At 39.8% G+C, this 14,544-nt stretch overlaps 1 protein-coding gene across 6 annotated transcripts in view; it reads right to left on the bottom strand.

The window, feature by feature from the left end:
* The window catches only part of WDR20 (WD repeat domain 20), a 44,902-nt gene that overhangs the window by 14,680 nt on the left and 15,678 nt on the right, over positions 1–14,544 (bottom strand). For all 6 annotated transcript variants that reach the window (XR_003572344.1, XR_003572343.1, XM_027893604.1 and 3 more), the window contains exon 2: positions 2,683–2,865. Coding sequence is in view for 4 of the 6 variants with exons in the window: in XM_027893604.1 (XP_027749405.1) it covers positions 2,683–2,865 (183 nt within the window). In the remaining 2 variants the exon portion in view is untranslated. The remainder of the gene's footprint in view (positions 1–2,682; positions 2,866–14,544) is intronic.

Genomic DNA, 14,544 nt, shown 5'->3' with positions numbered 1-14,544 from the left:
TGTACACACCAGGAGAGCACGGACAGGGAACATCAGCTCTCTGGCTTACTAAAGGCAATAGTTTTCTCATTGCTAATATGGAACAAAGGCAAAGTTTCTTGCTCCCCTCTACTAAAGCAGCTCAGTCTGACATACAACCTCTACTTGTGAGAGCAGCTGCTCAACTTTTACACCAGCATTTGACATCCCTAACCATGCTGGGCTACATGATCCTAAATACTGCCCAGGAGACCTGCAAACCTGATCTTTACTGCAAGGAGGCTGTGAAAGACAGACAGCTGCAATTTGCAGTGAGAAGAGACCAGCTCAAGGAGACAAGATGCAGAGAGACTTTATGCTGATGTGCAGCGACTACAACTCATCCCCTTCTCAACCAGCAGAGCTTTAAATTCAGCAGGAAGATAAAAACTCTGAAGTTACAACTTTCAGAAGTTTAATTTTGACACAGCTGGAAGGAGTAGCACTGTTGATACAGACCGATTTAGGCAGGCAGCCACAAGCTGCACAGCATCACTCACCTCAGCCTTTCAAGTCCCTACTGTATTCTACATCAACAAAATTTAAAATAAAAAAAGAGTAAGAGTAACAAGTTAAAATGCAATAGCCTTGATGCAGTCTATGTTTAACATAACCTTCTGTGTCAAAACAAGTTGAGTTATTTCACATATCACACATAAATGCTATCACAGGTGATAGTCCAAACAGAGCTCTGGGCTACCTGAATCACCAAATTATTAACAGAACAGGTGGTGAATTCTATTACCTCTAGCACTAGGGCTAGACCTGTTGAACAACATAAACACTTATTCAGACCACCTTATGAAGAAATGTTTATTCTCAAACACTACCTAAACTCTAAATATATTCAAAACCCCACAGGCACCTTCATCTTGAAGCAAATGAACTGGCTCAAACATCAGTGCTCACTAATGTTTCTCTGAAATGGTTTTAGATACAAGCCAGAACGTACAAACACATCCAGAGCAAACATCAATACTGTAACTGACAGATTAAAAATATAGAAAAGTTTCATCAGAGTTAGTTATAACTGCAGATAAGGTCAGTATAGGAAACAAGAACTTGTCATTTAACTGCAGCCTGTGTGCACAGTTTTTTGGTAACACTGAGCAGATCCTTACATTAGCATGGTAGAAAATAGATCACCTCATTTAAATTTCCACCTGCCAAGGGACATATTCCCACCACAGCGAAGTAACCTGGCTATAGCCCAGACAAAAGGCAACTACAGTTCAGCTACAAGAGTCTGGGAGCTATTCTGTGATATGAAACTAGCTGCTCAAAGCATTTCCGCTCCCATTTGTAATACTTACACTATTATCACACAAGAATAAATCAGGCTGTATTTTTGGGGGGAGGGGTGTTAGGACAATGCTAAGATTAACATTTCAGCTACTTATACAGAGGTTTGTAACCATCAGAGTACTCCATGCAACTTTAATTCTCCAGCACTGTTTTCAACTCAACACAAGCAGAGAGAGAGAGAGAGAGAGCAGCTGGGACAAGGCCAGCTAAGAAGAAAAACACCCCTCTTCTGATCTACATGTAGCTACTTTTAGAAAGCTGAGGAGGAATTAGTTCTAATTATAAAACATCCCCATTGAGAACAATATTTCAATGTACTTTGCACAAAGAAGGAGCAAGGCAACACATCTCTCTGAGATGGGAAAGGTATATTTGCTCAGCTTGAAAGCTGAGCAATGTTTAACTTCATCTGTAAAGTTCTAATCCAGATCTGAAATTTCTAAATAGAAAAGAGAAACAAAAATCCCACAAACAAAACAAACAAGAGACCTTCAAACCTCTCCACAGTGCTGGATTAAAACACAAAAGGAGCAGAAGACCAATCCCTTAAAAGAAAATCACCTCCCCCAGACCACACAAATTCCTGTAGCTTATCCCCTGCAGAAAATGCTGTCAAAAGTTGACCCAGTTACGAGATTTCTTTCCTTGTTGGCATCGGGACACTTACTCATCTAAGAATGCCAATACTATGAGATAAGCAGAGCCAGCGGTCCTGTAACTTGGCATTAGTGTGCCACATAGTACTCCCTCCATCTTTCCTTATTGCATGGTAGCAGAAAAAGCAGATGGAGAGTTTCCTTCAGGAACACCACATGGCCAAGACCTCGTAACCCCTCAGCTTTTTCACTGCAGCACTCAGCTTGATATCCTACTCTTCTCCAAACAAGCCTTTAGGAATACTCAACACAGGCAGTTTCCACTGTAACATCGTAATCATAAATAAGATAAAAATACCAATTTTTAACACTTTGACCATAATGCATTAGTTAAGTAGCGGTTTAAATGTTTGGTGTTTTTCTCTTCTTCACTGGCAACCAGAAGCCTCAGAAACAACTGACTGCAGAGCACACGCAGCAACATTTAGATTTGTAGGCCTTATTTCCATCAGTAAACTTACATCAGCTGGTTACAGTACTACCCAAACCAGAAAGTCCTTATTTAATCTTAAACCCCACGAGATGCCTTCATAAATAGCATTTTTGGGTAGGTATTCCAAGCCAATGGAACAGCTGAAAAACAAAGGCTGCGACTGAACGAGAAGCTACACCAGCAAATGGAGCCAGCTACAGAACTTTGAAAACCTAGGAACTTCAGTATCACAGACACAGTGCATGCAACAATGTTAAGATTTCTACTTACTTCCTCGTTAAATAATTTGCTAGTTTCTTTTTTAATAGGGTCTATAAGCTGGACCTGGCCTGCAGAGAAGCCCACTAGAAGAGACACACTTTCTGCTGTGGCTGTTAAGTGATTGAAGTCGTGGCATGTGGGCTGTGTTCCTTTGTATATCCTTTTGTCTATTGGTTTACTCAAGTCCGCAGCCTGCAAAGAGAGCAAACAGAATTAAGACAGTTTATCACAATGTGTGCACATAACCAGATCCATTTGAGAACAGTATTTATACCAAGCAACAACTTAAGCAGTCACAAAACACTACTTTAAAAAGCAGCTCTGTTATTTATCAAAGACATCCAAGATCTCTCTATATAAAGGTTTCTCTCTTTATATTATGCAATACTTGTGTTTTTCAATTTTGCTATGAACTATACCTGCCCTTGGCTTTGCAACTACAGCACGTGACAAACCAATGACAACACCCAGCGTTACAAAGGCTCCTGTGAGTCCCCAGGATCCCAGAAGGCTGCTCCTTCCAGGAGAGGCATTCCATCACAGAGACAAGATATGTTTTATTTTCCTAGTAGCAGCTTTCTCAGTATTAAATACAACCAATTTTGCATTAAAAATAGCATATTCTCGGTCACACAGTTCTTGAACTGCAAGTCTATCCTTTAATAAAAGGCAAACATAAGATATTATTCTCCACAGTTACAGAAATATCAACCAGATCCTAGGAGAGCATTTTCTAGGAACAGTGACTCAAGATGCTGATACCGAGATTATAAAATACATTTTACACCACTGAGCTTCAACGTAATTGTGTGTCTGACACTGCAAACAGAATTCAAATATAGCTCTGACAAAGTAAGTGCTAACAAAACTGAGGAACTTCAATATAAACAAATGAAGATCGAGCACTAAAGTGTCAGAAGAATCAAAAGGAACAGAAAAGCAATTTAAAATGCTCTCTCAGTTGTGTCACCCATGTTTAGCCCCATATCACTTCTGAACAGACAACTAAATCTTTCATCATCCAGAGATTAAACCCCACACATTTAATATGCAAGATCATACACCAGGTTCAACTTTGTTTTTTAACCTCCGTATTTATGAGGTTCAGAGTCTGTAATTAGAAAGTTGCAGATACTCAACAATATTACAGGCCTCAGATGTAGCTGTGATTTGGGGCTGGATTCTAATTTTGATGTATACTTTTTCAGTATTTTTAGTCAGAGGAAATCGAGCCAGAAATAAAAAAGAGAGCAGACAAGCCTCACATAAAAGAAAATTGCTCAGTGCATTAAACCTTTGAGGATGAGGTCTAAAGAGCAGCAGATCCTTGGTATGCATGGAGCTACTCAGACAGAAACTAGATTTGTCAGTAGGGAAAAATCCTACCTGGCTACAGAGGTGAGCATTTCCAAGGCAAATTTAACTACAGGATATGCATGATAAGCACATATACGCAACAGTGCTAGAGTTGCACTAATGTTTTACAGCATATATTATAAACCAGTTTAATCAGGTGTATGGCCTCCTGTTTGAAAACTCCTAAATGAGATGATGTATTCCAACTTCTAAAGTCAGCAGATTAAAAAGTTACTCTCCAGAGTCCAGAGATCCATTACAAGCTAAAAAAGAATATTACCAATACCTCTTCAAGGAGAAATTAAATAGAATACTAGTTCATCTGGGAGATCCCTGGATAACGTGCATGCCTAGCACAAAGCACTCACAGACTGGTGTAAATCTGTAATTGGAAGCTGAAAGACCAAATCCTAGAGGCCATGCAGTTATATCCTAAAGGGTAACACTCCCTTGTCCTGTTTTGCCACTACAAAACAAGTGATGTCAACAGATAACTCTCAAAACTGAGGTAGCATTTCTATCTATCTGGAACACCATTCTACAGATACACAGAGATACATCCCTCCATATCTCCAATAAATGCAGAACTAAAGCAAACCTATGACATCCAAGGTTCTGTCTTCGGGACAAAAGCTGCAGCAGGACCCAATGCCTAAGACCAAAGATTCACTCTGGAGTAAACAGAACCCAACCTGGATCATCCTGAATACTGAGAGAACCACAGACTCCACCAGACAGCAGAGGAGATGGGTATTCCCAGGTTCTTCTTCTGAATCCTCACTATCCCTTAAGCAGCAAAGAATCAATAGGTGGCTATGTTCAGACTATGCATTGCTCTTTACTCTGATTGAGGTTTTATATCACTAGCTTTTGTTTTTGTTGTCCAGCAACTTTGGTGTGCCTCAAGTTCCCCGTCATACGAAATTGTGTGGTAACACAGAGCAAGACATGAAAGTCTGATAAATTACAACTAAGCACAGACTTCACTGTGCTTGTTCTAGCTGTTCTCTGGGAACCAGATGGCACTGAGAATCTGTCTGAACTTAAATGGAGTATAAATAAACTAATTCAACCCAGAATTAACCAGGTTTCTACTGACAGGGATGCCCCACCTTTTATTTCCATGCAGCTACTGCTACAGTACAGTTGTCTCAGGGAGATAAGGCACATCGACAGGAACAAAAGTACTCCTTTGCTCTAGATCTCTCTTCACTGAAAGAGTAGAATCAATGGGCATAAGAACTAGGAGACATTTTCTTTATTCCTGCGAGGCTGGAGGTTGCTGCTGGATTTTGCTAAGGACAAGAAAAGCGCTTACTCATAAAATTCAATCGCGCCTGGGACTCAGCATTTCATTAGCTCACCGCTAAGTCCATTTGCTGTTTTGTGGAAGATGTGATTCTCAGAAAAGAGCTTTTACATGGGATCTGCATCTGTGACTGTCAAATCCTAGGATCTGACACTGTTTACTGAAAAAGGCGATGAGAACTGCCCCCTCTTAGAAGAATGGTGATGTACTTTAAATAAAACCAGAAAGATCTCAGGATTGTTACCAGGCATGGAGGTTAAAAGCACAGGAGCAGGCACCCTCACCTCTGCTGAAGCTGGCAGCAGGCTATTTGCACGCTTCCTGTCCCAGTGCCTTTTAAGATTTTCTTCTGGAAAACACTCAGCACTATTCCAGCCTGTGCACTCTGAGAAACCTGCTCCATTGTGGATGATTCATGATGAGAGCAACGCTTCCTAATCACGACTGAAAGCAGCCTGGGGCACCTAATGCAAGTCTAGGAATGAGCACCATCCTCCCCTACCTGTGCAAGCCTTCAAGTCCATCTCAGCTAATCAAGACTGGTATTGGCACCTTGGTCAACTGATACCTGCACTGAAGTCTGTTCCTCTGTACAGGGGTACTGCAAATACCCCCTGGGCAATGGAACAAGGAATAGCAGTTGTTAGGCAACAAGAAGAACCTCACACAACACCTGTATAAAGTCAGTGATACAGCTGAACAAAATCACTGCACCTTGGGCATCAACAGCTTCCAAGTCCTACCTCTGGAAGAGATTAAAACTGTATCCTAGAGAGCCTTACACTTGCTCACAGAAGAAAAATTGACCAACTTGCCATTTAGGTTTTTGCAATGATTTCATACTCTAGAAATAAAATATGAACCATGTAACTGTTTGGGGGACTTCCCAGTCTCATGTAGTTAACTCTCACAACTCTCTATTTTAGCAAAATTACTCCCACTCTGCTGGGTAGGGAGGGAGAAAAAAAAATAATAATCTAACAGTCAGTAGCCCATTCACCCTGGATTCCTGGCTTCCAGTAGAAAGGCAGTCAAATGGAACACATTATTCACAGCTTTAAGTACATGAACATTAGGAAGAAAATGGCCAAAGGAAAAAAAAGTTACCTTAGTCTGAAGCAAATATTTAAGTTTTCAGATTCTGATGTCTGAAAATGTCTGATTAGGATGGGCATCAATAACCTTGGTTCTGTAGCTGAACGTAATTCTAAGGTCAGAGCCAGATTAATATCTGTCCAAGATTCATTTTATTGATCCAAGACTTAGAGCTTTCATAACAAGATTGTCCTAACAGTGAATCACATTATTTCAAGTCAGCATTTAATCATGCTCCTTGACAGATGTGATTTCTTCCTGTATCTTTTCCTTTCCTTCCTTATTTTTTCTTTTTCCATTTGCAGCTTTCTGCAACTTGAAAGAAATGTGTCATACATGTTACAATTCCATCCAAATTCAAAAACATCTCCAAGATCATAAGAAAACTACTTATTAATCTCCTTCAGGTAATTTCAACTGTAGTCATCAAAATGCTGCCTTCAGATACTTAGCAGTATTTAATATCACATTTGCCAGGAGACTGGCTTTTCAATGGGTCATAGCTGCGAGACTGAGACAGAACAGTGAGGGCAAACATTACATAAAAAATTTACTGCCAAAAAACCCTCTTGAGAAGGCTGTGAATGTTATAATGCTGTATAAGGAACACGGGAAATCAACTCTTAGAATTATTACTAAGTGAATTTCGTTGAACTTCACAGATTCTTCTTAAAATCCAGCTGAAAAAAGGGGCAAGGCAACCCTTGCAGCAGCACTTTGGCCTTACAGAGTCTCCCAGTGAACAGGGCAGGGCCTTCCCAGACAGACTTGCTCACTGCATTAGCAAGGACAGAAAGACTAAGCCAGAAGGTCCCTTACAACTTATTTATTCCTCCTCCATGTCTGTGCTGATCTCCCTCTCCTTCCTGCAGAATTAGACAAAGAACAGAGAAAGCTGAGGAACAAAAGAAAGCAAAGTTATCCCAGGCACTTCTGTAGAACTTTCTGGCAAAGTCTGTTCATTGTTTCTGTGCATAAATCTCTGCCAGAAATACCATTTCAATACTTCACACTGGAAATCTCTCTAATTACTTTATTATCAAAGGAGTAGATTTCCAGGTATTTTTTTAATAGCCCAAATACAGATCACTTAACATGAGCAAGAGAATAATTTATAGTTACATTACCGTTGTTTCAAGCTGGTCTGATCTCACAGCTGACCCCGCTTTGGGCTGGGTAGACTGGACACTCTGAGGTCCTTTCCTATCTGAACAGCCCTGGGATCCTAAGCTTAGGATCAACCAAAGCAGCAACACGGCCACTCCCAGCTTACTTAACATGTCTGGTTTATGTCTTAAAGGAACTTCAGGAAGAAAAAAAAAAAAAAAAAAACACCAAAAAAAAACCTCCAGGAACAAGTTGGTTGTCTTTCCCTACAAAAAACCACTGATGTAGAGCAAAAGTTCTGCTTAGTTTATATTAAGATACACAACAGAAAGTCCAGGCAACACTTCCTGCAAGTATAAAGCCCTAACAAAACACTCTTCAGTACAAGCTGACAGTGCCACAGCCTGTCAGTAACAAACTGGCTTCTACAAATACAACTGCACAGAAGCTGACAGACAGCTGACTTGGCTTTCTCGGGAGAAAGTTTAAAGTCTGGCAAGAACTCACATTGGGTCCCAGGATCCCTTCGGATTCATGAACCCATACAAGTGAACACACACATTCAGGGCCATTTCAGAAGTCCCCAGAACGCTTAAACTAGTTTGAAAGCTTCTCAGCTTTCACTTAGAAACTAAAAAAAATTAAAGTATAAGTTTGCTTTGGTATTCAATAAAAAACCAGCAGACAATCACCATTTGCAAAGTTGCCCTATTTATACCTTGCTACAGTGGGTTTCTTAAATGCATGTCATGTTTTTCCATACCCAAGTGATGTGCTTAGTTCTAAGGGTTGCATAATAGGTGTTGTGTGTTTACACACAGACCAGTTTTAAGTGTCTCCTGAGCCCTGCAAAGCCGTTAGTGCTGAGGAAATCTTAGGTCTTCATTTTGCAACACTGCATTCAATGCACCTGCTTTATATTAAAGTCATGTTCGTAAACAACAAGAAAAATATTATTTCATTTTTAGTTTTGCTTTTAAAATTTGGCTGATCTTTCAGCTCTGTGAACTGAAGCATCAATAGCTTGCCACTCGCAACACTGTTCCTCATAAATGGGTTCCTGTATCTTTGCAGAAGGTTTTTTATAAGTTACAAAGCACTTGATTAAATGCTGAACAGGAACACTTAAAGCATGTGACAGTTTCTAGGATACTCTGTAAGAACAGCTCCACCAGTAAAACAGGGACACCAAGTAATTTTATTTAACCTAATTTTTTTCAAGTGTTCCACAGAATTCATCCATAACAAAATCTTAGAGATCAATTTTATACAAAGCTGCTTGCAAATTTGGGAAGCTACTTTATATTCTTCTCCCTTCTAGAATTAATTCCCACTTGGGGTCACACAAGACATACATAACTTTTGAAAGGAGAAAAGTATTGCTTCACAAGATTTCAGTATTTATTCATACAGCAGACAACTACGACCATCTACATTAAGAGAAAAGCTCTAGTCCAGACAACTGGACATAAATCCATATTTAGGCAGAGATTAGCGTAGTTTTCTGAAGGATCCAATAAAATAATCGTATTCTTTTTCAAGAAAAATACTCCAAGGATTCAGGCAGAGCAGAAAGCACACACTGATTTGAAATAAATTTATGTCATATTAACTGAACCAACGGTTATGTAATTGGCAACATCAAGAAAGAAGATGGGAACACCATAAATAACACATATAAAGGCCTGTTTGATTTACAACGTACTGTAACAATGTTACCTCCATTTTAGTAAGACTATAAACCAAAACATTTATCTGGTTACAGTATAGATCAGCACATTCTTTTGGAAGTTGTCTAAAGCACCAGTCTACCAGTAACCCTAGGAAAAAGTAGACATTTTCATTTAAAAAGAGTTCCAAAACCCAGAACAACAAACTGCCAAAGAGAAAAACAATGTGTTTGTTCGCAAATCCCCGTTCACTCCACAGGTACATATAGAGACAATTTACCCTTTGTTTGTCTATAGGACTGGCAAAGGGCACTAAAATGGGACAGGAATATTAACACAGTTGAACTCCTGCAGGCCAGGGAGGTTGAGGGAACCCGAAACAAGGGTTTGAACCCTTCCACACAAAAAAAATCCCTCCTCTGTCTTCAGAGCACAGAACGCTGTTGCCTCCACCCGTCACAGCCCAACAGAGGTCTGAGGTCCCTGAAATTATTCCTTCAGAAACTTAAACCATTTTCAATCCAAGGTGTTATTCACTTGGTGTAATCTTCAGCTATGCTGGCATTGCTTCTTTGGAGGGGAAGACCAGAACACACAACTTGTGCTGTTCGAAGAGGCAGGTCAGACCCAAAGCCCAGCAGTGAACACGACCCTGGGCACAGCTCTCCAGAGCACATCCTGGGCAGTCCTGACAAGATCTGAGAGCTCAGGGTCTCCAAAAGAAACCCAACAGCCTACTCACTCCAGGAAGCACTACAAGCAGCTCCAGCAATCTTTAGCTGCACTATAATCAAACCACTAAAGCTTCAGGGAAGTGACGAGACACTGGAACTTGACTAGTCAAAAGGTGTTGGTTTCTACATATTTAACAAAGTCAGTTTTTTATTACACCTGCAGAAGAAAACCTGCTCCCTTTACTCCCTAGAAGTGCTTAAATCACACACTACTGAGAGACAAAGAGCATATGAGCTTTAACTTGCTTTTGAGCCTCTAAATAAGAGCAAACCCACTGAAGAAGAGCTAAGAAAAGCAATATTCCACAGGTCCTTTTGCAAAGTTCACCTCACTGTGGGTGCCAGTTAATGAAATGATCAACTCAGATAAAAACTGAGACTTTGACTCCAGTGTTATGCATTTGGCCACACTAAATCTGTAAACAGGCTGGTTAAACTCAAACAACTCTGAATAAAGTCACTGTATCACACACTCCCAGTAGACATGAACTGAATTAGATATTCTATTTTGGTTTAAGCAATTAGTTGTCTTTTTTTTTTAATGGGAAGAAGGGAGAAGGTGTGGTATCAGCATTATCGTCTCTTCCCAATGGCTGGTCTGCAGAACTTTGACAACTGTTGCTCAGCCTGCTGGATAAAAACCTCTCCAGCAGAAACCATTTCAGCATCACGTACGTTCTGCATGTGATGCAGACACCTTCCTCCTCTTCTCCCCCTACTCAGCTCTTTTTAAGAAAATATGTAAGAAAGAGATCTCACTGTGCAGTTTTAAGTTCAAAATAATGATGTCTCAAGGCTATTTATAAACCATGGGTGACAGGTCACATTTTTATACTGGTCTCCCCCTCATTGGCTTAAAAATGAAGACAGATTTAACAAGTCGTGGCATATACATTCTTCATAATCACGGACTGCAGAACTGGACCACAATCCAGGACCTTTTACTTCAGTAGTGTTTCTTCAACAGTGGGTCAGACATGTTCCAGAAGTAAATTCATGAAGTCAGCTGCATTAATGGATTACTATCCACCCTATATTTCTTTCATGAGGCCATTTAAATTGCAAATATGGAAGTTTAATAACCCTTACACAATTTTTTTGTTTGTGTTTTTGCATTAACTACTGACAATGATGTCTAACATTCCTTATATACGTAGCACTTATACTGCTTACTAGAATAAGCAGTCCTGTCCTTTCAGTATTTCCATGAAAGTTTTCAGCTGTCATAATTTCCTCCAAATATCTGTGTAATAATAATTTTTATAGACACGTATGAACACTTATAGATAGACCTACTGATTTATACAATGCAATATGATTTACTCAAATCCTGTCTCTAATATTTTTCCCCATTAAATTTCTTACAATGAGAGAAAAATTGGGACTCAAGTATCGACCCCTTAAGGCAGTCACCTACAGCAATCCCCTCTTTCCGTGGAGTGGCTCCAGCCCGACTCAAGTATTTTCCTCCACTGTGTGCCACTAGAAGATCAGTGGGAATACAGTCCTGCTCATTCAAGTAGCATAAATCCATCTCCCAATTTTCTTACAGCTGCCTCTTGCCAGTTTGTCAGTCAAATCAGTTTACCTTTGACTTCTGCTGCTTTTCTCCTTTATTTCTTCTCCGGAAGTTACAGATCTACCTCAGAACTATAAGTTACCTCACATAAAAATTAGTGGGATGAAGGAGTTTTATTTACTGTGGCTAATCAATGGCATGGTTCTCCTCTTCCTGTGGCCTCCAAATTCTTACTTTCCTGTGAGTTAAGACCTAGTATAAATCTTCCAGATGTTTTCACGTTCTACTTTTGTCTTAATTACGAAGTGCTCAGTAAGTCCTTTTTAAAGAGGTCAGCAAAACCCACAGACTAACCTGTAATTCAATATAACAGTAACTACTTGTAACAAGAACTCCTGAAAACCATTTCATAAACTGTTTGTTCCATCACCTCCAACATTTCATGTTCCAGTAACGCTACTTCCCAGTTAGAATGACATCAAGCCTCCCTTCCCAAGATGTCACGTGCTATAAAGGCAGAGGCAAATTCATCACGGTTTCTCAATAACAACCTAAACTGCTTTCCCTGAGCCTCCAACTCTCCACCGTAATCTCCAATCCAGGTTATGCAATGAAATAAAGTGATGAGGTGGAGTCACATGTTAGGGCAGGTGCTCACAATTGCAATGCCCAACTGCAGCTCTAACCTCAGTCTTCAGGAAGTCTTTAGAAGCACTGCCTCTCTCAAGCCACAGACTGGCCTTTCCAAATAACAGCTTCCCTCAGGGGGATGAGAATTCGGAAAAGATGCAGGGAAATATACATACTAATTTACATTCAGAAAGAGAAAAATAACTGCGCAATTTGCATGTGACCACACCTATGGAAAACTGTACAGCAAGTCACGTGCAATTTTTGCCACAACATACTGACAGGACTGTAATAGGAATTACTGTGTTCACACACAGCTGATTACACAGGGAACCTATCAAACTGAAAATCACCCCACTAAAACACAGACATACTAATTTGGTAAGTTAGTAAGCCTTCAGACAAACAACTGTGGGAAAGTGAGTTAAAGAGAGCAAGACCTTTAACACACACATAAATGATTAAAAAAAAAAATATATGCAATCGTGAACATAGACAAATCACTAAATATATACAGATCATATATATACAATCAAACGTACATATAAACATTCTAGACAAATTTTAGAGAGACAGGCTATCCCAGTCACTTCTGTGAAACAAGACATTGTACACTGAAAATATGTCAACCTTGATTACAGCACTTAAGTAATTTCTTGTCTCCAAGAGGCTATTCTATTCACTCAATGCCCTTACAGTTAGAGGGCAAGCCAACAAAGAATCTCACTCTTCCCTGCTTGTGAATATTGCCTCCTTTGTGCAAAACTCTGAACTAGCAATTAAGATTTGCTTGATAAAGCACGATTTTAAAACTGTATTCTTTGGGAAATGGATTCTAATAAATTATAAACAGGTAAATTTGCTCTCTGAAGTGATTATTTCAGTTCACAAGTTTTCTTTTGTGTCTCTTAGTTTCCAAACTTTGGCATGAATTTCCTACTGTGTTTGCCATGGTAACCAAGCAGCCTGAGCCTCTACTTGAAATTCCGTTTAACTGCTTAGCATTGCATATTGATCGGGATACATTAACATCCTAATGTACTCCAAAGAGTGAAGCAGCAATTCTCACACTGGAGGAACCACCTTATTAACTACCACAAACATCAAAGGATTTTTCCCGTTGTTTAAAATGGGAAATGTTGTTTAACTGGGCAACGTCATGGCCAAAGATATGCACAAACAGCTCCCAAATAAAGAGAAGGCACTCAGACATGGGGAAAGGAGTGTATGCAATACATAAGGAGCTAATACATTAGAACAGCAGTCTCTATTTGACACCATCTTCTCTCCTGTGAATCAAGACTTTGCATTCATGTCAGAAAGGAAAATTTGCTCCAAGAGTACATTTGAATGAGAAAGACAGTTTCCATGCATTAAAGCTTGTTCCCTTGGTGGAAAACTGTTCTGTTCCAGTGCAAGAGGAGCCAGGTAACTGGCTAACTTGAAGTTAGCACTTGAATTAGCACTGTCAGGGCAAAGCCAAAACACAGCTGCTCCCTTCCCTTAGCTTCCGTTTTGAAGAAAAATCTTTCTTCAAACATTTCTCTCAAACACAGGATTGTGAATTAGGAAACATCTGTTTCAAGCACATGGAATCTTTTCCGATTCCTACAAGACATACAAAATACCTCAGCATACTAAAATTTTATATAAAAGTGAGAAACAGATTAGAAAAACCTGAAACAAAACCAGGCTTACTACTCATCTTTTTCAGTCTCCCTGCACCATATGATAAAAACCCTAACAAGTAAGGGTTGGCTGGTCACCTCGTTGTGTCTCCTACAGTCATTTCCCCTCCTGGATCTAAAAGCCAGTAATGCGTCCTCACTGGGTACCACACAGAGGGTTGGATCTGTATCACTAAAAATAACTTTTCTTCTTTCTGTTTATGTGGCTCAGCTTTAAGAAGCTTCTGGATGAAATGTTCTACCTCTTCTTAAAATCTATTCGGTACTTCCCTTAAGGTCTGTAGCCTTTCACACCACAGTATTTTCATTCTGCAGTTCAACTATTAGCAATTGCTTACAGCATGGCTGCTCAAAGAGCAGGATCCCTCTGAATTAGTAGTAAGTTTTGTATGTTTGGGATTTGTGGGAGATCTGGTAACGTCTCATACATCTAGGAAAAGTTTTGTATTATTTAGTGCCTCTTTTCCTTTAGTGTGACTAAAAGGAAGTTTAGGGACTGCTTTGCTCAGAAAATTAAAAATCACTACACTCTTCTCCAGCCTTACATTAGACACCATCCTCTCTTAGTAACAGGAGCTGAAATTCACCTTCAACACAAGCAACCAGAATTTCATACAATATCAAAGCCATCTTCTCAGTGCCTTGTGCAATGGCACTAAAGACACTTCATTTTTTCTATTGGCAAACTTCCTTTGATACGTCTTTGAATTGCATTTATGTCCTCCAGCCTTCAACAGCTGTTCCACAAGCTGGCTCAGCTTGT

Source organism: Empidonax traillii, unplaced genomic scaffold, assembly GCF_003031625.1.
Source record: "Empidonax traillii isolate 1590-97213 ecotype Southwest subspecies unplaced genomic scaffold, ASM303162v1 scaffold398:size1781980, whole genome shotgun sequence".
Classification (NCBI taxonomy): domain Eukaryota; kingdom Metazoa; phylum Chordata; class Aves; order Passeriformes; family Tyrannidae; genus Empidonax; species Empidonax traillii.
This window is presented reverse-complemented; position numbering and strand designations above follow the sequence as displayed.